This window comes from Ambystoma mexicanum, chromosome 10 (genome assembly GCF_040938575.1).
Source record: "Ambystoma mexicanum isolate Mex_15411 chromosome 10, UKY_AmexF1_1, whole genome shotgun sequence".
In the NCBI taxonomy this organism is placed as follows: Eukaryota; Metazoa; Chordata; class Amphibia; order Caudata; family Ambystomatidae; genus Ambystoma; species Ambystoma mexicanum.
The window spans coordinates 691415784-691441347 of record NC_090932.1 but is presented as its reverse complement, the minus strand read 5'-3'; the positions used below and the strand labels follow the sequence as shown (position 1 = coordinate 691441347).

At 43.6% G+C, this 25564-nt stretch overlaps 1 protein-coding gene across 5 annotated transcripts in view; it reads right to left on the bottom strand.

Annotated features, from left to right (window-relative positions):
* The window catches only part of SLC16A14 (solute carrier family 16 member 14), a 374898-nt gene that overhangs the window by 62853 nt on the left and 286481 nt on the right, over nt 1-25564 (bottom strand). For 4 of the 5 annotated variants that reach the window (XM_069618293.1, XM_069618295.1, XM_069618292.1 and 1 more), the window contains exon 2: nt 18276-18553. In XM_069618293.1, coding sequence (XP_069474394.1) covers nt 18276-18537 — 262 coding nt within the window. In that variant the 5' untranslated portion in view covers nt 18538-18553. Of the gene's footprint in view, nt 1-18096; nt 18144-18275; nt 18554-25564 lie in introns of those variants that run through there. The other variant, XM_069618296.1, reaches the window with a different exon arrangement.

Genomic DNA, 25564 nt, shown 5'->3' with positions numbered 1-25564 from the left:
CACTTCAGGGTGAATGATGCATGCCAACCCGAACGTGAGAAAGCCCAAACAGAGAAAGAAACATAATTGATACAGACACGAACATTGTAAAGTGCCTATGTAAAGGCAATGGAATTGAAACGAACATTGCAGACAGCCTAAGAAAAGACAATATCATTGGTACGGAGGCGAACATCGTGCAAAGCCTAAGTGAAGGCCACATTATTGATATGAACATTGGGAACAGCCTAAGTGAAAGCTGTAGAACTAATATAGAAACAAACAGTTTTGAAAGCCCAAGTAAAGAGAATATAATTGATCCGAAGCTTGAAACAAAAAGGGTCAATGACCCAGTAGTGGACATGTGTTATTTCTTGGAACCAAGAAAGACTGAAAAGAAAGCGAAGAAGCCCTGGCAGGATAGTGAACCAGGCAACCAGTGAGTCTGTGTCTCACACCGAAATTAGAAAATTGTGGAACCCTGGCAGTAAACCAGGGGTGGAAGGAGAAGTAATTGGAGAAGTGAAAGAAAAAGTGAGAAGACACAGAGGGGTTTAGAACCCCACCCTGAAAGTGTGCAACATTGATTAGACATCCATATCCCCTTGTAAGGATAAAATATCCTAACCTGGCCGGATAGCACACCAGTGAGAGAAGACAACGCAAGGAAAACTCAGGGGTCAGGGTCCCTTTTTGAAATCATGGAACTGCATATGGTGAAGAAGTTTCAAGGGAAGAGTCTTCTCCCTTGAACAAATTGGAACTGTGATACAATATTTAAAGCCACTAGAATAAAACCAGGGTAAGGGAAAACCCCTTTCCTGGTGGAACATAATTCCTTTTTCCATTTTTTCACTTTAGAACTTTATGTTTTGAAACTTCAAGAATAAGCTATACATTTATAGCTCAGAGAAATCCCTTTTTTTGACCTTGCATTTAGTTTAGCAAGTAAGGGTAAGTTTTGGATTTTGCACATAGGACTGAGAACGCTTCATTTATTTAACATCCTGACACACACATTCCTTACTTTTATGGAGGTAGGGATACCCCTTGTAGAGTCAGGGATAGATAGGACTTTCCCAAGCCCTCTTATTTTTTCAACAATAAAAGTCTATAATCAACATTTAACATGCCACTGTGTCTGAGTCTTACTCTTGATCCCTTACAACACCCAAAGAATAAATGTATCTAACCATTCAGCCACATAGTTTTAATGTTGCTACTTTAGTCACTTAAAGCGAAAAAAGATGATAATATTTGTGCTGGAATACTTGGGCTGGCCCATGTGCTGGAGTAGCTCTTTCTGCAACTGTAGATCAAGGGCAGGTTCGTCCCACAAAGAGATTTGGCCAATTCCCCCAGCATAAGTGGGAAGGTTTATTTTAGAGCATCTGAGACAATCCTGTGCCTTAGTGCAGGTATCCAGTGGGTAATAGCCTGTATATCCCCTCTGGGCCCAGCATTCACTAGCTCGGGGTGGTACCCTGCCACTTTGGCCATCCGACTGTCAATTCCCAAGGTTAGGAAGGGTACTATGTTACACCTACAATGATAGGTTTTCCCTCTTGACACATCATCAGCAAGTGAGTGAAGAGAGGAGAGGATGAAGGAGTTCTGCTTCTGATTGGGAATTTATGCTAAGCAGTTCCTCCCTTTCACTGCCCTTTCAAAAATGTATCAACCCTCTGGGTCACAAACCTCTTGTTCACAAATGGAAGGGGGATCCTTAGGTAGCATGATAGCTACCCCGCCCTTTCTGATTTTGTGCCTTGAAAGAACTGAGTTGGGTACCTCCAAATACTCATCCTCACTGTAACAAAGCGGATGAGCCGAGTTTCCTGAGGGTGTAGCCTGTCAGTTTATACCTCAAATCACCATACAAATGGCAATTATTTTGGAGGGTATTTATCCATTGGACATTTAGTGGGTATACGTGTGTCATCTGTCTCACAATTTGGACCAAGCAGTGCTTGATTGATGATATTCTGGTGACCCCCTCGCCACACAGATGGCAGTAGGTCTAATATTCGAGCAAAAGCTGCTCGAATTGTATTTGCTTGAATTGTTTTGATCGAATTTACCCCCAAAATGTAGATGGTAAATTGGGCTCAGGCAATATTGGTAGGGTTGGGGGGATGAGTAGGGACAGTGGGTAGGTTGCAAGCCCTCGCTCCCCACATTTTGTGACACCATATTTGAACTAATACAATTCGAGCACCTTTTTTGATCATTTGACGTACAACCCCCCCAGACTAGTGAAACAGAACATTGTTGTCTCTGCCATATGTAACCCCTGAAAACCATCCAATTCATACATCCCCAACGTTTCCCCCTTTCCTCCACCCCCCACCTTCCTTCCATAGATAGGAACATACTGGCTGACTTTACCCCAGATCTGCTAGCATAATTAAAAATAGCTCCATTCTGGCCTTGTTTGCAACTACCCTGCCACAGCTCATCAACAACATCGCTAAATTTTACATGCCAGAATTCACTCAAGCAGCACAATTAACAGAGTAAGCAGCATTTAGGTCCCGAATCTTCTACTGCCTAAATCTTTCAATGGTCACCACAGGAGTTACGAAAGGGGTATTACAAGAACAAACCTCCCTCACTCTACCCTGAAGGAAGAGATCTCCTGCAGCACAGCACTTGAAGACAATGCATCTCAAAAGGAGACATTCATAGATCCAATGAAGATGATTAATTGTCCTAAATTTTAATTCCAGGCATTGACAGCCAGAGGCTCAGACTTCTCAGATTCAACTCCTCTGAACTGCAGCAGTTGTCTTTCCCAGGATGCTGCCCACTGGTCTGGGTGCCTAGGAGAGCCAAACCCTCCTTCTCTGTGGTGACCTTAAGTATCTTGTCCGGGAACCTGAACTGCAGCCCAAAAGGATAGTCCACATGTACTTAATCGTACATGGCCGTAGAATCTCTGCCATCGGCCAGTGCTCCCTTTGGCAAGCCGAAGTTGACAGAGCGAGGTGATGCTACCGAGCTGTCGAAGAAGACAATTTCATGCTTGATTTTGGCTGCATCAAGGATACCCTCATTAAGTTGAAAATCATTAATCTTAACAAGAATGTATCTGGAAGTGGTGATGTGGAATATTCTTTTGAGTCTGACTATGTACCCTTTCCACTTTTTTGATTGGTGTCTGGTGAGACCCCCAGGAAGATAGATAATAGATGTGTCTGAAAACTTCTCCTGTCTGCTCCCTCTGATCCTTCCTTCAAGGAAGCAAACATTGGCACATGTTCTAACTCTTAGACTGTTTTGTGAGTTGCTAACATTTGGTTTGAAGTTGGCTTAACATTGTTTTCATGGCCTGGAGCCTGGATACACTCTCCTTCAGAGTTGATATGTCAGCTTTGCAGTCATCAACATTTGCACCAAGGTTCTGTGATTATTCCATGTGGAGATGGGGTTGGGCTTCTGTCCCTCCTCTTCCCAGGAAGGAAGGCAGGATTCAAGCACACCAAATGGGACTCCTAAGGGTGACAAAGTCCACAGATGCACTAGACAGTCCGAAAGGGTATACTTAAGGAAAATATATTCCTTGGCCTCTTCCATTCAGCGATATCACTACACTTAAAATCTCCTGATTAGCCCCTCAGCGGTCCCTAGCGAATCACCTCAGCTTCATTTGTCCCCTGGGGAGTGAAGGGGAGAACAACTGAGTATCCACATCGCTAAGGAGTGAGGAAATCCAGAGGACACTGAGGTACCCTCATCCGCTCTCACCTACTGCCCACCATCGACAGCCATTCAGTAGTTGTTCTCCCGTCCATCGCTCCCTTTTTCAATTTAATTTCTTCCCCTTCTCTTCACTGCCAACCTCTGAGGCTGTTGTGTAAGCAGGAATTCTAGACAGTCAATATATGATGGGCCGAAGGTGGGGGGGGGGCTTGGGTTCACACCTGAGTGGGGGTGTCCTGTCATTTTTTCGAACGTGAAAGTTTTGAATGGCAAACTTTCGAAAGTGCCGTCGACATGGGTTAGGGTTAGGGCTGGGCCTTGGGTTAGGGTTGAGGGTTAGGGGTTGGTGTGGGGAGGCTGGGGGAGAACCCCCTCAATATACACTAAAACCTTGAAACGTTACATGGAGCTGTCCAGTGCTGAAATGACCGCACTGGACAGTTCTATGTACCGTTTCAAAGTTTTTGAGTATATTGGCATTTAAAAAAAAATTTTGTAACTTTGAAACGTTACATGGAGCTGTCCAGTGCTGTAATTTCAGCACTGGACAGCTGCATCTAACGTTGTAAAGTTACAAAAAAAGCATTGAAATGCTACTTTTAACATGTAAAAGTGCATTTCAATTGAAACCAGTCCATGACTATTGTCGACGGATTGGTTTCGAAAGAAATGCACTTTGCATGTTAAATATAGGCTGTCACAGCTTTGTTTTTCGGAACTTTGTTTTCGAAACTTTTGTTTGTGGAAACTTTTTTTTCGAAATGATCACTATGAACCCTGAGTGGGCCATGCCCTTGGTTGCATCACTCCCCCATCACAACCCATGCATATCACGTGTGAGCTGTCGGATGTGATGGGGCATTTTCCTTTGTGCTGCTACAGTGCCTGCTACCTGAAAAACCACTAAAGGCAGAACATATTCAGTGACTTTCTGCCTCAGAATCTCACTGGTCCCTCACAAGCATAATTAGCAGCACAGGGTTTGGCAGTGCGATTTTGCTAGAAGTACCCGCTTTGCATCTCTTACGTAAGGCTGTCCCATCTCAGAAAACTCTATTGCATTAATTCTCTGGGATGGGCAATGCAGAGTCATAGCTCTGCGCTGGCCATTTCCATGCCACAGAGGTCAGCTTCAGCAGGGGGCGAAAGGATCGATCAGGCCATGTGGCCGGAAGCTGCAGGGAAGATCATCTTCTCATGCTGCCATGTTGGACACTTCCACCTCCCCGACTCGTGGAAACACAATATCTGTCCTGAGCTGTGATTAATAGGACTGCTAATTGGGCAACTGAAAATGTAATGGTAAAATCTATGAGTTGGGAATGAAACAACTGAATTTTAATTATGTAGTTGCGGGTCAGAATGTGGGATACTTGAAGAAGCACGCAAGTTAGGCAATATTCTGAGGAAGGGACCACTCTGGACGTGGGGCTGCTTCAATTGTTTGGATTGTGTACTGAGATATAAGGTCCACCATCATGGCCCAAGGTTTAAACTAGAATTGGGAGTAGAGGTCTATCTAAGTAGACCCAAACAGATTCTGCCCACCAACACCCTAAATGGGTTGCTGCAATTTTCAGCGCTCGATTGCCAAGAACCTGCCTATAAGTTGACCAACTATTTAAAATGCTATATTCACTTCTGTCTGGTCTGGGAGAGTCATGCCAGAGTTTCATAGTCAGTTAACTTTACGGTTCTCAGTTTTTGTAATTCCTATACAGTTGTGTATGATCTCTTGTAAATATTCCACACTCTTTAGTTTTTATAACGTTGGTTGTCACCTGTTGCCTCCACACTACCCTCCTGTACCACATTCTTTCTTTGCCTCTATTCAAGCGTTCTTTTTTCCGTCTTTTAAAAATGTTTGTTTGGGGTACCGTTATATCAATGTGCAACACCTAATTCATTCTTCTATATTTCTTATGTTGCTTCTTCCTCTAACTTTTTCACAGCTTTTCTATAATTTTCAAGCTTTTATTTTTCAAACCTTTGTGTTTTGAAAAATATATTTAAAAGTGAAATCCCTAAAACTTGCTTTTTCAAACAAGCACAATATATTGGTATTCTTTCAGAGTAGGATTACATTTCATTGAGGTGTGTGCTATTAAAGTCCAAGGAAAAGACAAAGGGACGGTGTAAACGTTTAGGAGGTGAGATTGAAAATAAACACTGAAAAAATGAGTATGTGTTATTTTTTTAACATAACTTTTATTCTTTCTTTTCTATTATAGGAAAATGATATGTATAGCAGGGTAGTCTGCAGGTCATCAAGAATAGACTTCTTCAACAGTAGGTATTCAGGTAAGTGTTTAAGTTCACTCTCTTTTCATGGTTTCTCCTTGCTCTAAAGTCTTTAAGTTTCAATACTCTGTTCTTCTCCTCTTCTTATTATTATTATTTGTTACATTACTTTTCTTACATCTACTTCTTTCCTCATATCTTCACCTCTCAGGTTTACTCTTTTAAACTGTCTATGAAGAGCTTTTCACTATACTGTAAAATCTTCACAAAAGTCTCAACATAACTTGAACTTTCTTATAGTTGCTTTCACACTTTCAAAGGGAGATGCCTGATTATGTTTTGGTCTCCTCTTAACATGAATACTCTGCTGACATCTAGATCAAGCGTTCATTTCACAGAGCAGATAGGACTACTTTAAACGTCCGCTCCGTTGGCTGTGTCTGTGTTAGTTGAGAGGGTATTCATAAATGTACCTTCATCTATTCTTTGTTTATCCGCTTTTCCTCGATGCTTCCTATGCGATTGCCCCTCTTTAATTGCTTCGTTTCTTTTCAGCCTGTCTGCGACTGCAGTAAGCGTTCTTCGGCTCCACCTCTGCTTCAAACTATGGCTCGGTCTCTGATTGGACCGCCGTATTCAGCTGCTCCCCAGCTGACTGACGCGTCCCCTTTTCTGTCGGGGAACAGACACACCTCCTTAATAACAGCTCACACTCTGCCATAATACGACGTATCACAGATTTCAGCTCCTCCTCAAAGTTGTACTTCAGAGCGAACACTCTCTTTTCAATTTCATTAACATCACACTCAGCGCAACGGCACAACTTGTTAAGAAAACAAAACTATATCTATATATTCTTCCGTTGAGGTTGCTCAGTAGGCCCACTCGTAACTGACTCCTTCTAACTCTTCGCCTCCGGTCTCCTAGTAACGGATCATACAAAAGAAAATATATGCCATTAGAAGAAAGGACTCAAGTTCTTCAGAGTGTCTCTACTATTGGAGGGAGAGGCTGTCAATCAAACATCCTGGAAATGCCTCTTTAGATTTAACCCTTTGTAGAACCGCATAGCCTGGTATTGCCAGAGTCTGTTTTGGAGCTGACAGATTCTGCTTTAATAGGAAAATTGTCACAGACGGCCTGAGGGAAATGGGTTTGCCAACCACATCTGTTTTTATAGTCAATGTGTTTCTCATTTCTTTGTTTTGTGTCAAAATATGTTGATTAAAGACAAGTAAATTAGTGTAGCACAGTATGGAAAACCAAAAGAAAACAGTCTCCCTTACTGGCCAAAAAAGGTATTAGCTTTATTCTTCCAAGAGGGCAACTCACCTTTACAGTTTAATATCTAGCCTACTAAAAACACCCCAAAATTTAAGGGAGGAGATAAAGCAGTACTTTGCAATTAACGTCACTGGGGAGGTGGACTTGCAGATGGTTTGGGAGGCTGGGAAAGCCACGATGAGAGAGTTTTTCATGGTGGAAGGAGCAAGAAAGTTAAGGGAAAGACTATTGGCGGCATTGGAGATGACTAGTGAAATTTGGGAGCTTAAGAGATCTGGGATGCAACCGAGCAGAACTAGTTGTGCAAATTAACTCAAAAAACTATCTTTGAGGGAACTGGAGATATGAAGGGCCTATAGGGATCTCAATAAGGTAAAGCAAACATATTACGAAAAGGGAGACAAAGCCTGTTCACTATTGGCCAGTAAGAAACAGATTGAGGCAGCTGAGAGGAGGGCTCACACGATTGTTGATGGGGAGGGTGAATCCGGACCACACCTGGGGAGATGATGGATGCATTTGCCTACTTTTACCAAACCTTGTATGTGGAGGAAAACGTTCAGAAAGGTGGAAACTATGAAAGCTATTCAAATGGAGTCTCTCTTCTGCACTTGTCCCCATTAGAGGCAGAAGCACTGGATAGTGCGATCTCCTGTGAAGACATATTCTCAGTAATTAAGGAGTTGAAGTCGGGGAAGTTCCCGGGTGAAGACGGCTACACCCCAGCATTTTACAAATAATATGCGGGGGTCCGCACCCCTTTCTTGGGTAGGCTTTATAATGGCATCCTTTTGTGGGGTGGCAGTTCTGCCTTCATTCCTCAAAGCGCACATTGTTGTAATACCCATGGTGGGGGAGGATCACATGAAGTGCGAATCTTATAGGCCCATCTAGCTACTGAATCTTGATGTTATGATTCTGACTAAAATACTGGCTACTAGACTGGAGAGATTCCTCCCCTCCATGGTGCACCCTGACCATGCGGGATTCTTCAGAAGCCGCTAGGGGGTGTATAACATGCAGAAAGTTTTAAACCTATTGGCAACACCAAAACATCTCCATAAGGACGCTTTCATTTTAACACTGGATGCAGAAAAGGCCTTTGACAGGGATGACTGGGAGTTCCTTAGGGGGTATTTCACAAGGCTGGATTTGGGCATGGCTTCACCGGGATGAGTAAACTATATTCTGAACCAACCACTAGGGTTGGGGGTAATGGACAGCTCTCACGAATCATCCCATTGTGCATAGGTACGAGGCAGTCGTGCTCACTGTCTCCCCTGCTTTATGCTTTGTAATAGACACTCTGGCAGAGAGGCTGAGAAATAATATTGCGGTACAGGGGCTGACGGTGCAGGTTCAGGAATATAAACTTGCGTTGTTCTCAGAGGATTTTTTGGTGGTGGCAAAAGATCCGGAGAAGACCCTGGGTGCCATCATGGAGGAGCTCAGCATTTATGGGAGATATTCAGGATTCAAGGTAAACAACACCAAATCAGTGGTCTTTTCCAGGGGTACAATGCCGCTTGCAGCAAGGACATTCTTGATAGGATCCCCTTTTCACTGTACAGAGGATGCAAAATGAGAACTGCGCATGCCTGTGGATGGCATAGTAATGGGCGTGGCTTGATGGAGTAAACTACTATTGTCCTGGATGACAAGAGTGAATATCATTAAAATGAAGGTCCTCCTGCGCTTCCTGTACCTATTTCAAATTTTCCCTATAAGGGTCCCGCAGGCCTTTTTTACAAAACTGAAGAAGCTCATTCAGAACTTTCTGTGGAACAAGGCAAAACCTCGGATTTCATATAGAGTCTTGATCTTTCCAAAGGATGAAGGGAGAGTATGTTCCCCTGACTTTGAGATGTATTTTAAGACTTCCCAATTGGGAGTCATGGCAGAGCAGGAAGCACACTCAGGGACAGGGGGTGGGTAAATAACCTGTACTAAACCCTAACTTAATAACACAGCATATGTACAGGTCTCTTCCACTAATTATATTATAATCACGCCGTCAAGTACATCCTATATTGCCCTCCAGCCAAAATAAGTGTCCCTCCTGTGATGTCTAGTGCCTAGAAGGTAGTGGTGTGCCTCTTATCTAGGGTGAGGGGACAGATATAGGCTTGCCCTAACTTCACACAAGGCAACAAACAATGATAAAACACATGTGTGGGACACTTTGCACTGTGTTCCACTATGATAGAGAACATACAGGAATCACAGTTACTTTAATGTCCCTGTTTTCTGACCACAATACTAAAAGAAGGACTGAGGGCTGTCCTATCGGGAAATGGTTTGCCAAACCCTGGACTGTTCGTGTGGTGTTTGGCGACTCAAGCCCAGTGCTGGGAGTGTGAAGAACAATCTGTGCGATTACCCAAGTTGTGGATTCATGGAGGGGCCTCTGACGAGTAGCAGAGAGGGTCGAAAGACATCCAATCACAGTGTGAATGGTAACTTGTATTACAAGGGGTTCCGTGTTCATTCATCGCCAGTTTTTTTTCGATGGTTTTGTTTCTGACGATATTATTTTGAAAAAACAATCAAAAAGATTTACTTTTTATTTTTTGGGGGGTATTTTACACTATTCCCTAATCGTCTGGAAAAAAACATCGAAAAAAGCGCTGGCGATGAATTAACATTATACCATTACACGGACAGCATTATCCTTGTAGAACTGATTGGCAAAATGTGTAAATTTTGACATAAAACAGATTTTCATTAACCTCCTCATACCAGTGGCTAGTGAATACGCTGTCTTAAATTTAATTGGAATAAAGGATTTCATTTTAATAAAGAGGCTCTGGAATATGTGACTCACCATTCTAATTGGGCTGAGACCTTGGGTGTGAGATTGCTAGTAGTCTGGCTAATGGAAAATTTCAAGTTGAAAAAGGGCTGTTTGTTTCTCACATTGGGCCTCATTACACGGATGGTGGTAAGGATTTACCGGTACCGGTAAAAAACTGGTACCGGTAAATCCTTACCGCCTTACTACGAGGTCCCTTTGCGGGTTGGGGGATTTAACGCCTGCTTTTTGCAGGCGTTAAAAACCAACCAGCAAAGGGACCCAGGGAGCTAATTACGGTACCGCAATTTGCGGTACCGTAATTAGCGCCTTCCCCATTCCCATTGAGCCCTATGGGGCAAAAATGGGGAAGGGCAATGGTGGAAGGGGGAATTACTGCCCCGCCAACCTTGGAATGGGGCGGTAATTCCCCTTTCCGCCAAGGCGGTGCCAGTATTTTACTGGCATGAACCATGGCGCTAATAGCACCATGGTTCTCCGCCATCCGTGTAATGAGGCCAATTGTGGATAATTCACCATGTTACATCCTGAATGAAATAGCAGTGCATGGTATTCACGTTTGTTGATTGCAATACTGCATGGAATGCTGTTTCATATCTCTGTGTTTGATGGAGTACCTCGAAACCAGCTTTGGAAAGTCCTAGATAGAAGGAAGGTACCTCTGCACCTATTGCATTCGGCCCAGTTACTATATTCAGGAAACCAGGTGGCTGTACAGTGGGGACTCTCAGGTGAGGAGACGGCCCCCTTTGTGTTAAAAGGGCCGTCAGACAGGGATGCGTCCTCTCACCCCTCCTGTTTAACATCTATATAAATGAACTTTTCGAAGACTGATCATTAATTGCTTAGACCCCACCCCCAAGATTTGGGAAACAGATTCCCAGCATGATTTTTTGATGAAGTAATTTGCTGAAGTTTGAAATCAACACAGGGAAAACAAAAGGTATAGTCTGTAGACCCAAACAATCAAAGTACCGTAACTTGAATGTAAATGTGGAGGGATGAAGGGTCCGTTTTTACGATTATTTGGGCATTCGTTTTGATGATAATGGATCCTGGTCAGCCCAGCAAGACAAGGCTAGTGTAACTCTGGAAAAGAACAGTGGTGCAGTGGCCAAGTTCTTCCATAGATATGGAGGGGCAGCTGTCAGCCCCGCCCTGAACATATACCAGCTACAGGCAAAAGCCTCAGCCGTCTACAGGGCTGACATTTGGGGATCAGCAAATGCAAAACGACTTGCCCCAATTGAAAACAGGTTCCTCAAGAAACGTTTACATTTACTGATGAGTGTCCCTAAGGCACAGTTACATCTGGAATGTGACTGTAGGCCAATAGAGGACGAACTAGGCCTCAGACCTTTGTTGTATTGAATCAGTGTGGCAGTCCCCTTGCTTGGTGAAATGTACAGAATGCACGGTGCACATATTAGAACCAGATGGGGGAAGATCTGCATACTACACTATGTGTATGGGAGACGACAGGTATTTTACTGAGTATGAGTGATCTGTATTTGTATGTGTACCTATATGTGTGCCTTTTGAATCTTTAGGTGTGTGATGTGTGTAAGAATGGATCTATGTTCTTGTGAAGGGCACTGTATTAATAGATATGTGTATAGTTGTGTTTGTTTCTCTTTTGTGCCCACCTCTAACAGTAGGGGATCTCATTCTATGCATATCCGTTGTCAGTGATGGCCTCAAGAATACTCCAAATGCCACAAATGGCTCAATGGTTTTTATTCTGAGTTTCAAGGATGTCCAACCAAGGGCTGCCCCCTCTCTCATCTTTCCCGGGTCTTCCGCTTTCCTAGCTCAGGCTTCCCTGATCCCCAAGTTGGTTACTAGAGATTGGTAACCCTTACCATCTAGAATCTGTCTGGCTAGGTTGGAGCTCCTAAAGGCAACCACGTTATCTAGCTTACTCGCTATGGGGTGTACCCTGACCTGGTGTCCCACAATAAGAATGATATCAGAAACAGGTTTTTTTTAAACTTTTTTTTCTTTGTATTTAATATATCGGAATGCTGTTTTGTGTGTAGGGATGAGAACATGTGCATCGATTAAAGTATGGTATGTGGGGAAGAGCGATGATACATGTGACAACAATAGCTTATGGCTTAAATAAAGCATTTTATTGAAGTAGCATTCATGGTAATGATTGGGTCAAATGACCAGGGGTGTTGCTAAGTCTGGAAAAGATCTGGGGCTACACTAATGTCCGGACTATCAGGATTCCTGGACTCCTCAGCCCCCCCTTCTAATCCCCCAGCCTCTTAGCAACACCTCTACAAATGCCAATAGGGACTCAGTGAGTCTCTCTACTACTGAAATGGGACTGCTAAATTCAAACAGTGTCAGGAAAGGGCAAAATTAAAGTGAAGTATTCTTCAATGTCCACCACCTACTGTGGGGCAAGTCCCAATCATAAAGTTCAGCTTAATCTAATAAGTCTTTGTCCCTCTTTGTACTCCCTAAGCTACAACACAAGATCACATGGAGGTGGCCAACAGAATGTTCCACTCTATACTTAATAGGTTCTAGCCTCTTGGCTAGTCCCTAAGCTGAAAGACAAGTGTTACAACCCTTGGCCAACACAAAGATTCACTAATCCTATTCTATAATGCTCATCCTTAGACTTGAACACAAAATAATGAAGCTTCTCCTGGCAAGGCTTTTCAAAAGTGTACTCAGTCTGGACCTTCCTTGGGCTTCCTGCGTTCACTCAGATCTATCCAATCTTACACAGATCCCTTGCTACTCAGCCTCTGATTTCACGTCCATCTTGTGTTTCTCAGCCTCTCCCGCTGAGTGGTTGGATTTATCTCAATCCATAGATTTTCTGTAAGATTTGTCTTTTCCTGACCTCTGCATTCAGCATAGGTGCTACAGTCAGACCTCAGAGTTCTCCGATACAGGTTCCCCATGGACGTACGTACAGCCGTCATTTGGATAGATCTCACCAGGACATTAGTTATCAGCTTTCATGAAAAAGGTCTCCTCAAGACCTGGTAAGTAAACCTTTTTCTTAGGCAGGTCTCAGCATTCACTTGGGTAGGTCTGGATTCAATCAGTATCAGTATTCAGAAGATTAGACCTCACCATGACCTAGTATCAGTGATCAGAGGGCTCAGCCTCACCACAACCTGGGTGCTCGGTGTCTCATTGTCTAGATCTTTCCCTGGGTTCCAGGTAGTAAGCAGTTGGCTTAAAAAGGTAACCACCTTTTGACAAGTGACAGTCTCCCTTCTCCTGCAGGAAATAGCATTGCACATGCCACTTCCTTGAACATAGTCTGCTCTGGACTTAACTCTGGTTCTCCCTGCCTCAGCCATTCTGTTGCCTTTTAATTTAGACTTTTTGAGACCTTTGTATAAGAAGACTGATGATTGGGATGGCTCTGGTAGGGCTCTTGGTGTGTATGTCTCTTGGTTTGGGATTGGTTCCTGCCTAACATTTGTTTACATCTCATTAATTGAACCTCTTCAAATAGCTGAACTACGTAATCTGGCTCACCTGTTTGTTCTGTGCCTTTAAAGGTGGCCTGTGATATTGCTGCCATCTTGGAGTCCTTCCCACAAGTATGCGCCCATTCGTGGCATTCCATGGCTGAAGGCAAGTGACACTTGGCATTTAATTATATCTTTTTCCAACAAAAGGGATCATGGTTGCTCCATTCCCTCATTTAATCTGCGCTTCAATTGACAAACAATGTGACGGTCCGACAAGGACGGATTAGTACATTGCCCAGCAAGATCTTTCATTGATTGGTATGATTAAAAGAGAGCGATTACTCAATTACTCAGTGTAAAAACAAAAAGAATTTGGACCAATGATGAACCAATCCAGTCTGTCACAAATTTTGCGTGCTCAGGAACAAGAAAAAAGGAAGATATTTAATAACCATTGAAAGATCTTGGTAAAAGATCCCACATTGAGCTCTGTGATTAAAGATCAACTTGAATTTAAATTTAAGAAAACACCCATGTTAAGGGGCTTACCGGTCCCTTACCATTTTGAAGAACAGAAGGAGAGAAACTGCTAGGGAAGGATAGTCAAGTTTTTTTTTATCTGTGGCATTACAAATTTAGTTAAATAGGTTGAAGAACTGTTAAGACTACTAAACAAAGAAATGCTGGTACATCAAGCAACTTATAAACCGCAGCACCACTTGTCTATTATAATAATTGATCTACCCATTAAATGAAGGAGGAGAAGTTATGGATTCAAGGCTATATCCGAGCGATATGCAATGGTGATAACAAATATCCATTGGCTTCCCATTACTATGAACACTATAAGGGTCAACTTGATGCTTTATGTTCAGAGTGTGGACAGTTGGAAACAGTGAATTAATGATGGAGCAGATAAAAGTGAAAATGATTACATAAATCTGAAACCTTTGTTCCTCTACATGTGGCTTTGCTCGGGCTTATTAAAAGACGCTTTTCTCTGTTGCTATGTGCCTTATGTTGAGGCTTGACTCTATATGTGCCCAGTAACACATGCCAGAGCGCCATCCAGTAACCATCATGGTAAGGTCACCTTCAGTTCTGAGCCATATGAGCAAGGCATTGTTGGTATGCAAATGAGCGCAAATGCAAGCCTTTTGCCCCAGAAAAGTGTCATCGTTTTACATGCCAGTGTTATTTTATACATAAATGGATATTTGATACCTGAAGATGGCGCCGGGTCCAAAAATAGAATTAAAGGATGATATAGTTTGAAAGGTCTGAAAAAAGAATACTTTACTTGCAATGTGCCCTTTAGGTGACATGTGTTTCGACCCTTCAAAGGGTCCTTTCAAACCTGGGCACTCTAAGGGATTGGGATATACACTAGTTGTAGAAGAAATAACACATCACAAACATCACATTGTGGACATGACGCAATGTAACAAAAATAGCCCAATCAGGTTTAACATAGATATTGCACCATATCAATTTAAAGTCAAAAACAAAAAATCATTGAAGAAAATTACAACAAATGGAGGGCGGAAAAGATGAAGGGAAAAATAGCTGAAGGGAATAAATTGGGACCGGGATGGGAAAGGGAAACAAAAAGGAGAGAAATATGTGAGTCAATGTTTCAAATACAAACGATATTCTGCACTGATTAGTCTGTAGTATTTGAATAGACCTCTTGCCCCGTGCACTGATATTCAGTGGAGCAACTTTTCTGAAAATGTTGGGGTGGTGCGAGGGGGGATGACATCTGAAGAAAAGGTGCCCCAGCCAAATTAATGGGGACACAATGGTGTGATATGAAAGTAGGGGAGTAAGGGGGGGACAAACACCCCTGTCCCCCCATAAAATTACGCCCATGGTGATATTCATGCAGTCTATTCAAAACCAAATTCAATGTTAAAACATGCTGTGTGCTGGGGTGGCGAAATGCCTCTGGGTGAGAGCTCCCTATTCCCCCAAAGATGAGAAAATGGAATACCGGGTGGACTCACCCGAAGAGTTGGTCTCGTGTCCGTCACTTTTGATTTGAAACAACGGGGTTTGTTCCCCTGGGCACCTGCATTTTGGGTAAGTGCTATTCGTAAACAAATACTCTTCAAAACTCCAAAAATAACGCTCTAGTCCCTACCTTGAAATCAATCGGCCACGTTACTTCAAAAGCAAAAAACAGAAGAAATAATAAATGTATTAGCCAGGGGTGTTGCTAGGCCTGGAAAGGATCAGGGGCTATTCTAATGTCGGGACTGGCGGGACTCGGGGCTAGCTATATCCTTTTGGTTGTAGCTCCTGAGCTTCTATCCGGGGATACAACCAAAAGACCCGGGGCTATACGCCCCTTATTCCCCCCTAGCAACGCCTCTGGTATTAGCACATTAAAGACTGCACGACTACAGGGGCTACTCTGCACATTTAAACCTGCTCATTGCAGTCCCCTTTTTCCCCCAGATAATGCGGCTGGCGCACACACATGGCAAAGGGAAATTAAAGTTCTATCGTCAGTATACCATTATGTATAGTTGCACTTACTCGCGTGACAGAATATGTGCTGCAGTTACAGAAATGGCCGCGTATTCCCCGAAGCATACACATCTTTAGGCTGCGCACGCAGAATTTCAGAACCCAAGCGTCCATTGGTGAAGTCGACCACAGATATTACACCAGTTTACTAATCGAGTCAACTGTTATATAGTATTTGAGGTTTACCTTGCAGAAAGGAACACAGGTATAGGTTAAGAGGCATATCTTACATTCGCAGGTGGCTGTAGGCAACCCCTTATAACATGGCTGACTTTTAAAGAGAGGCAATAACGGGCTTGCACTAGCCAGGCACTAATTGTGGCAAACTATACCGTCCAAATTGTTGGCGTTTCAAAACTGTGACTAGTGCATACATTTTCTATTTAATGACTGGAAAAATGGTTTCCAAGTTAATGTGTGATCAATGATAATGCAAAGATATGGATACTGTGTCACATTCTATTTTAATGGTTAAATTTAATCGTTAACATTTAAACCACATGACAAGATCTTAGCTTTGGCTGAATTTATCTTTAATCCATGCAGATTGGAATACTCATAAATTGCACAAAGTATATAGCTTGCAATCCAGTCGGGGTGCAGGTGCAGTCTAACAATGCTATATCGTCTGCTTACCCCAGCCACTGCAGTTTTCTACGACCCGGGTATAAAGCATTCGATATGCAAAGCACGTCCGATATCTCAGCATATATCAGTTTCTATATATAGGTGTGGGAATAAAAATGGGGTTTGAATGTAGTTTTATGTGCATTATGCCATGATTGTTATAACACAGTTTTGTTATCCTGCCCGCTCTATTAAGTTGGGGGCTTTATTGAAAGCCACTACATGTTTAATAACATTACTCTTAGTTGTATAATTTGGGAGAGCTGCTGTGTAGTTTATGAAAGCACCAATCTAAGATAGCAGCCATTTTGGATTTGATCATGTGACCGGAAGTGGGTAGAACATATGCAAAAAGTAAACAATGAAGAAGTCTGAATATTTTGGCCCCCTATTTCTCCTGTTCTAGCCCTGTGGCTGGCATTCTTTTTTGCCCCCTGATTGCTTCATTTTTAAATACATGAAGAGTAAAATATTTGAATAGGTGCCCAGAGTGCCTCAGTTTTTGCACTCTCTTCAGTGTGTGTGGGAGGGCGGGGGTTCTTGGAAGGGTGGTTGTGTGTGGGTTCATGAGTATGCTGTGTTTCATTCTGATTCAAAATACACATACCGGTTGTCCCCAAATACACATTTTCAAACATGCTTACATCCCTGTTATGTGTTTATTTTCTGTTTTATTTTACAGTTCCAATCCTTCTGTAGACACTTTGCCCATGTTTAAATAATATAGCTTTCAGCTCTGCCTACCTAACGTCTTGCTTCTCTGTGACAATATGTATCACAGAGGCTCAGGGACGCATGCAGCCGCAAAGAACCATAACATACAATGATGATATATGAGGATAGCCAAAAGAACCATACAATTGATCCTCCCCCAAAACAACTGTGCTTTCCACCCAGACCAACTCAAACGACAATATGCTGAGCCATAACCTAGTGAGATGACTGATGTGATGGCGCGGTGACAGAAAGAAAGATGCACGTGCAGGTCCATAGGACCACCTGTGTGCAACAGTCCTGGATGTAATCAAATGTTTAATTGGGCTGCAATGAAGACACAAAACTCCCCTGGCACAAAATCTGAACCCTTTGCTTCTAACATTATTGATGACATACCACGTGAAGTGAAAATTATCAGTGATTACAGAATAAATTATACCAGAATACTGGGTAATGCAATATCCAATGAAACTCTCCCGTGTCTATATTGGGTTCCTCTAATGATCTGCGGCATTGTTTGTGCGACATGTGATAAAATTGCTGCTCTTGTACATAAGGACATGCTTGATGTCATTGAGACAGCGTCGTTGACATAAGGACGCATGTGTCCTCCACTTTATACGTTCTTGACTTTTATATGAAGAGCCAAACTATTCTCATAGCACCGTCCTTGTCTATAAGCATTTTTAATTTGCAAAGTCCATTTGAATAAAATTAGGTGTCCTTTAATAATTCCACATTTCTTTACAATACCTGGGTATCTTCTGCTCTTTCTCCTGGGTTTCAAATAGCAGGAATTACTAGAAGGAAAGATTGGGTAGTAATATAGTCAGACACGACTATGGTCAGCTGGCACCCTACTTTCAACTCTTTCACTACAAAGCAATATACATTTGAGAGAGAGACTCTGAAATAAATGTGTCAGTACTTACCCACAATCAGTGTAATACCCATGCTGAGGGAGCTGACCCATGCCGTCAGCCCCCGGCTTTCATTGAACTCCTCAAGCCACTCCATGTTTAGTATCCCCAGTGCCATCTGTGAACCCATGACAAGGATATGTATGAGGAAGGAAGAGAGGACGATCATCCAGGCCCATCCTCTGTCTATGTTGGGATTTGGTTGCCGTGCTCTCTTCTTAACTCTTAAGTCGCCTTCTGCATCACCATTGACGTCATCTGCATGGGCACCCATGATGTCCTACAGTATTCTGCAACAAAAGATAACAGATGATTACACTAAGGAGAGAACACCGAATCATCAAGTTATTGTTCTTGCTGACTTGTTGATTTATTGAACAGTATTTAAATTAATACAATCAGGTTACTGGAACAGCGGGCGAGAATATACATTTTCCAGCTGCTGTGCCAGCCACCCAGGGTGCTTCCCTGGGTGGCATGATTTTTTTTTGATTTGTGGAGGCATCTGGGAGCCTCCTCCTGTTGCCTCTCCACCTGCCCTCACCCCCAAAACCAATCGAACCCCTTTCCTAGCCCTTCCCTACCTCCTAACTTACCTGGGAGACCGGAGCTTTGAGCTCCGGTCCCAGCGCTCCTTCCGATCCTCGGGAGATACGCACTTCTTGTACAGCCAATCTCCCGAGGAGGATGAAGAGAAAAACAGAAAAAAAGATGGCCACCACCATTGAGAAAAGGTACTAATTTTTCTCTTCATCCTCCTCGGGAGATTGGCTGTACAAGAAGTGCGTATCTCCCGAGGGGAAAAAGAAACCATTCGCACTCCGGATAAACCCAGGGGTGCGAATGGCTTTCACGCCCCGGTGGAGCAGGTGGGCGGACATGGCCAGTATGCCCCACAGACTTCGCTGAGGCCCTCGCTTTGGTCGTGCCTACCATGGCTCCGGCTGGTGGCCCGTTATCGGCCTTGTTTGCCCCGTGCCGGGGCACGAAAGCCATATTCATCATTTTCTAAAGATGTTTCCTTTTGTAACCTCCCTATCCACCAACCTATGCTAACCCCAAATTACTTGTACAGTGCTCCATTGCTTCCTAGCTAGGTTTGTGCTATATAAATGCAAATACAAATATAAGTACAGTGAAAAAGCGATTATCCGGCACCATTGGATTCCCAATGGTACTGAATAATAAGCATGCCAGTGAACCAAATGTCCACTGTCCAAGCCATATAACAAACCCAACAGACTAGATAACCAAGCTTCCTTGTCTGTTTGCTGTGTTATCTTCCTGCAAAACTTTGTTAGCTGGCATTTTCTTAACCGGAACTGTTACTATTATCGGCAATGGAGATTCTGGTTAATAGAGCATTCCGGTTAATAAGGTGCCGAATAACAAAGCTTTAATTTTACAAATGTTCATAGCTGCCCCTCTTCCAATAATCCATCAGTCAACAGTGGCCTCCTGTAGTCCTGTAATGCCATTTTGCTAATCATCGCAGTGATGCTGTTCTGGTCAGTACAGTAGTACGACCAGCGCTCATGAGAGAACATAAAGTACTGAAGGCTTCGACATTTGCACAAAAAGGTTGCATTGCTTCGTTTGGGAATATTCTTGTGTCTCCTTCAGTCTTCTTCGTCTTCAAGGTCGAAGAATACAGGCCATATCCTTTCTGTCTCACCAGCCATAACCTGCTGGATGTACAACTCTCCAGGCAGTTTCTGCCCTGTCTCCATCGTCAGATCCTGCAATGGCAAAGTGCTTCTCTTTGGGTTTCCTCTAGCCTAACAACATCTCCGATTCATGCTTGTGACATAAACCCATTTGGATGCAGTGCCACCAGCATACTCAACTAGCCCCTCTGCAATCTCAATGCACGTGTGTCCTCACGTGATATTTTATGGTTCTGAGTCAAATGATCGACATCCAGTTATGAGCTGATATTAAGGGAGCCTGCTGGATTGCTAGAATGTGTTTATTTTTTTTAATTAATGGGCGCCCCCACTTCCATCTCTCTCAGTAGCACTTTTCCCTGCTTATTGTTCATCAGAAACACTGTTGTCGACAAGCACCAGTATGCACATTCAAAACCAGAACCTGCGAAATAGCTTACACCTGACAAAAGATAACATAGCATAACATAACATAACACAACACGTGCACGCTCACCCCAGTGGGGCATCTTGGCACTGATAACAGATGTTAATGGCGAGTATAAGAAGGTGCTGTAAAGCATAGCTTTTAACTGAATAATTGGTACTGTGTAGGGTCAGAGATAGATTTAACTGGGAAACAAAAGAAGGGCAGAACTCCTGATTGTACCATGTCAGTATCTCATTCAGCTCTAGTTTTGTTCTTGAATTCTGGGACTTGATGGCCTATATTTGTAATAGTAAATAAAAATACAAGTACCAGAATGCAAATGATATGGTAGGTTATTTATAACGCGCTTAAGCCTAATACCCAGAGGTTTCTAAGCGCGGACCCGGGGATCGAACCCGTATTGTTCCGTGTCATCTTTCTTCCAAGGAGAGCACATTGCCCCTGAGCTAGCCTCCAGAGAAAAAAGGACATGCATGAATAAGAAATTCCCGCCTGACATGGGACAACTTGGAGGAGCTATGCCAGCAAACATAAACTGCATCAGAACATAAACTCCGCACTGGTTCTATAAAGCAAAACATGACTAGGAAAATGTCAGGCTTGCTATTTCTAATGGTTCGCTACTGTCCAGCCCTCTGGGTTGCAGTTATTATTTAGCATTTGACTGTCCACAGCGATTCGTTTTATTTGTATAACCTGTCACGATAGCTTTGGGGCCCCCTTTCAGCTGTTTCAATCTAGGTGAGATGAAAAACAGCACTTTAGACTTTGAACAGGTATTATTTTATATTGTTCAAATGTCACATTTGTGTATGTTATAGGGTCTGATGGGGTTCGTAAATAGTTTCCTTTCAACGCAAGCGCACATTCATTTCAAGTGATGACTTTTACTTGTATGCTATTATTGTGCTCAAAAACATTCCTTTATCAACCAGACAGTTACTTCCGGTTGCGCTGGCCGACCTGTTTCACGCACTGCGTTTTGCCGAGGTCAGTTATTGCAGGTGTGCACTGATTAGAAGGCTAAAGACAGCCATTTCAAATGAAGCTGCGTCTTGACATTTCATTTGGCTGCTTTTGTAAGAAAAGAAACTCCTGGCGGGTAAATTAAAGGTGGGCCATGTTTCCACGTGTGCCCCCATCGGCATTCCTTAATCCGCGTTTCTCGCAGTGAAGACCTTTGATAATTGGCCTTCATAAAGCAGAGGGCTAAACACGTGTCTGCCAGCATGAACAGGGAATTTTTTGTTTTGTTAATTTAAAATCGTATTTGGAACACAGTAATACCATAAAAGTGATTCGGGTTTTCTTCAAAATCCAGTCCTTTACCGAAGGGTTGAGATTACGCCTTTACATTCCAGCTCGATTCAAGAGATGTCAGCCCTCAATAACTCAGCAATCCTTCCGACTCCCACTGCTAGCCTTACCAAGGTTCTGAAAACACCTCAGATGTCACGGATTCGCAGTGCAGACTCCAGTCCACTGGAACACACTCCTCCACTATCTCCGATGGGATTCAAAACAGACCCGTTTTTCCTCACCTTCTGACCCAGTTCTCTATACCAGTTGTGGTATCGCCCAATCTCCCTCTTCTACAGAATCTTCGGCCTGTCTCCAAATGCAATGATCTTGTGTTGTGACCTTGGGCGTTGCTGTACCAGCATGGCTGGAGGAACCCGAAAAGGAGGAATCCCGATGGTTGGAGGAGATCCAATGTAAGTGCACATGAGGAAGCAGAGGCGTTACTAGGAGGTGGGGGGGGGCTTAGAGGGCTATAGCCCCGGATCTTTTGGTTGTAGCCCCTGATAAAAGCCCAGGAGCTACAACCAAAGGCTAGCTAGCCCCGAGTCTCGACAGTCTCAACATTAGCGTAGCCCCATTCCTGACCTAGTAACACCCCTGGGAGGAAGAAATGGGGAGGCCACGTCTCTGAGAGGTGCTGGATGTCGAACATGGAACCCATGTGCAGCCAGGAGTACCAGGTGAGTGCTGGAGCCAGGTGGCAGGAGCAAGGGGCACCGTGTGTCCAGAGAGCGAGGTGATGGTGGAGGAGTGGCAATCAGAATCCCAGGATGACTGCCAGCTTGGGCCGCGTGCACGAGTGAACTGAATGAGAAATGCAGGTAAAAGAGCAAGCCGAGACAAGCAGCTCCCAGATGCCTGCCATTGTCGAGAGGGATTGTGACAAGATGCCAGCTGCCAGGGTGTGAAAGCCTTAGCTTTTTTGGTTTGTATGACACAAGCACCTTAAGGCATTGTTTATAGTTGTGATTAATATCGTTTGATCTTCCCCAACATCATTCACACCTCATTCTAGTGCTCTGGCTTCCCCTCCATCAAGCCATTGCATAACCCTCGGTTCCGGTGTAAGACTCTCCCCCTTCATAACAAAAGTAGGTATTTATATAAGCTCTGCTTGTATAATCCAGGGAGTGCCTTACTAACATGATTGACAAAAGGCAGCCAGATCGCAACGTACGTCGAGTATTTTCCCATTGCTAATGCAGTGATTTTCTCTGAAACAAGAATCCCCCGTACCCGACCACATCTGTAATATCGGGCCCTCCGATTCTTTTCAATTTCGCGCTAAAGTAATCTTCGCTGCAAGTAGGTAGTGCGTAATAAGGGTTGCCCCATTTCCCTTGAGTGGGTAGATCCCGTCACCCCGATCCCCTAGAGGTACTATCACTGGGTCCAATTGCAGGCTAATACCTGTGATCAATTTGATGTGGGAGAGAACCTCCTTCCAAAAGAGTTGTGCTTTGACACATGTCCACTTCATATGGCAGTACTTTGTCTTTACAACCTCTCCAGCATAAAGCTGGATATGAGCAATTAATTTTGTTACGTCTGTTAGTTGACAAATACCATCTATAGCACAAGTAGTACAGCGAGATGTTCCGCGATTCCCAGAAGTGACCCTATTCATCTCCAATCTGATACCCCAGATCCTGCTCCCATCTTAACATGTACGACAACCATTCTTCAGAGTCAAAACGATCAAGGAGTTTATAAGGGGTTGATACTTTTGTTTCGGTCAGGCCAGACAGATACATGAGTTCCAGAGCACATAAGTCCCTCGTCCTCCAATATTTGACCTCGGGGTTGGAGGCGCAATGGCGGAACTGCGAGAGCTCTGAAATCTCTCCATTGGCTCCCAGTGGATGCAAGGATTAAATTCAAAACCCTCTGCATTGTCCACAAGGCTTTCTGGGGCCTGGGTCCAAAATACCTTCAGCTATCCCTCCGCAAATACCTCCCCTATCGAGCTCTCCGCTCCTCTACCTCTAACTCCGCCCAGGGTCAGTCGTTTTTCAAAGAAACAAGCTGGGGGTAGATCTCTGTCTTCAGCTGGGGCCTCCCTCTGGAGCAGCCTCCCTGCCACTCTAAAACTTGAGGAGAACCATCTCCAGTTCCGGAAGCACCTCAAGACCTTCCTCTTTGCTTCTGCCTTCGCTCCCTCTCTCCCCTGCTGATCTGTTCTCTCTTGGCACCGTGCACCTGGCCACCCTCTGTCCTTCGGGCCCAGGTACCTCCTCACCCTGCCACCCTCACGCACTGCCTCTGGGCCACCCCTTGCACTGGGGTCTGTATCTGTACCCATACAGCCCCCCTTTTCTTCCTGCACTTATCATACCTACCCTGTCTGCTGCCTTAAACCTAGTACTTGCAAATTGCTGGCTGCACTACCACTGTTTGTTGCCTTTATTATTTATTTATTTATTATTATTTATCTGTTTCTCCTCTGCTTCGCACTTTCCACTTCTCCACCTTCCATGCACTTTTCCCCTCCCCTTCTCCCATGCACTTGCGCATTCTCAATGTCACTGGGCCTAGTAAGATCGCTGTTTTGTTCTTCCCTGTTCCCCTCCCTTGCCTTGTCGCGCTCTGAAACACTTATGTACGAGCGCGATAGAAATAAAATATCAATCAATCAATCAATCAATATCTCAACCCCTCGTTTTCATTCGGGGCAAACATTCCTTTAAAGATCGTCAGACTCCTCCTACATGTAGTTGTCTCAATTCTTACAGGCCACTCTCACCCACTGATCAAAACCTGGATTCTGAACCCCTGGCGTAAAGTCTGGGTTATTAAAAATGGGAGTTATCGTCCTTAAGCCCAGTGCAATACTTCATCTCGCTACCTCTTTATTCCAACATGATAGTGAGAGCTGCTTTGAGGATAGGAGGGGAAAGACCATTGGATATTGTATAGGGAAGGGAAGCTGCGCAAGAGAGACTTGTGATAGCTCTAAAGCCATCTGAAGCCATCTTGGATGGGGCCAGGAGGCAATTGCCCCATAAGAATGCATGAGATAGTTTCCCCACCAGGTAGTAACGATATATATGTCTGAGATACCCACACTCCCGACCCGGGATGCCTCAAAAGGACCTTCCTTGAGATTCAAGCTCTTCTAGTCTTCCAAATAAAGGAGGGAATCTTACTCTGGAGGGTATTTATGCTGCCAACCGGGACCTGGACTGGGAGAGCTAAGAAATGATATAGGAACTTCGGTACTACGTTCATTTTTATGGCCAAAACACAACCCAGCCAGGGGATTTCCTGAATATTCCACTGATCCAGTGAAGCCATCAGATCTGCAAAGAGAGGAGGGAGGTTGATTTCATAGAGGGTCTAACATGTAAAGGAACCTTAATACCCAAGTAGTGTATTATTTCCCGCTTCCATGTTCTTGAACAAATAGCTGATATGGCGTTCACCACTACCTGAGAGATCGATACATCTAAGCCCTATGACTTTGGGTAATTCACTAAAAACCTCAAGATCTGCCTAAAGCTCTGAAGCTCATCCTAATGCGATCATCGAAGTTTCCACCTCAATAATCATGACAAGAACATCGTCAGCGTAGAGGGACATCTAATATTCTTTGCCTTTATGCGTAATACGGTTTTTAGTAATTCCATCGACAAAAAAAAGAAAAGAAAAGAAAAAGAAAAAAAGCATCTAATGCATTTAAAAAAAAGTTTAATGTGGGGCACCCTTTGTCCCCCTTTATGTAAACTTTAAAACCCATTTTTATGAAACTAAACCCTTTAACATCTAAAATGCATTAGATGATTTTTTTCCAATGCGTTGTTTTAGATGGTATGGCTGTCGATGCTTTGGTTGTCGATGCAATGACCAGATACCTGTAATACCCCTAATACTCCTGTCATCTCGAACCTGCACGGCAAACAGTT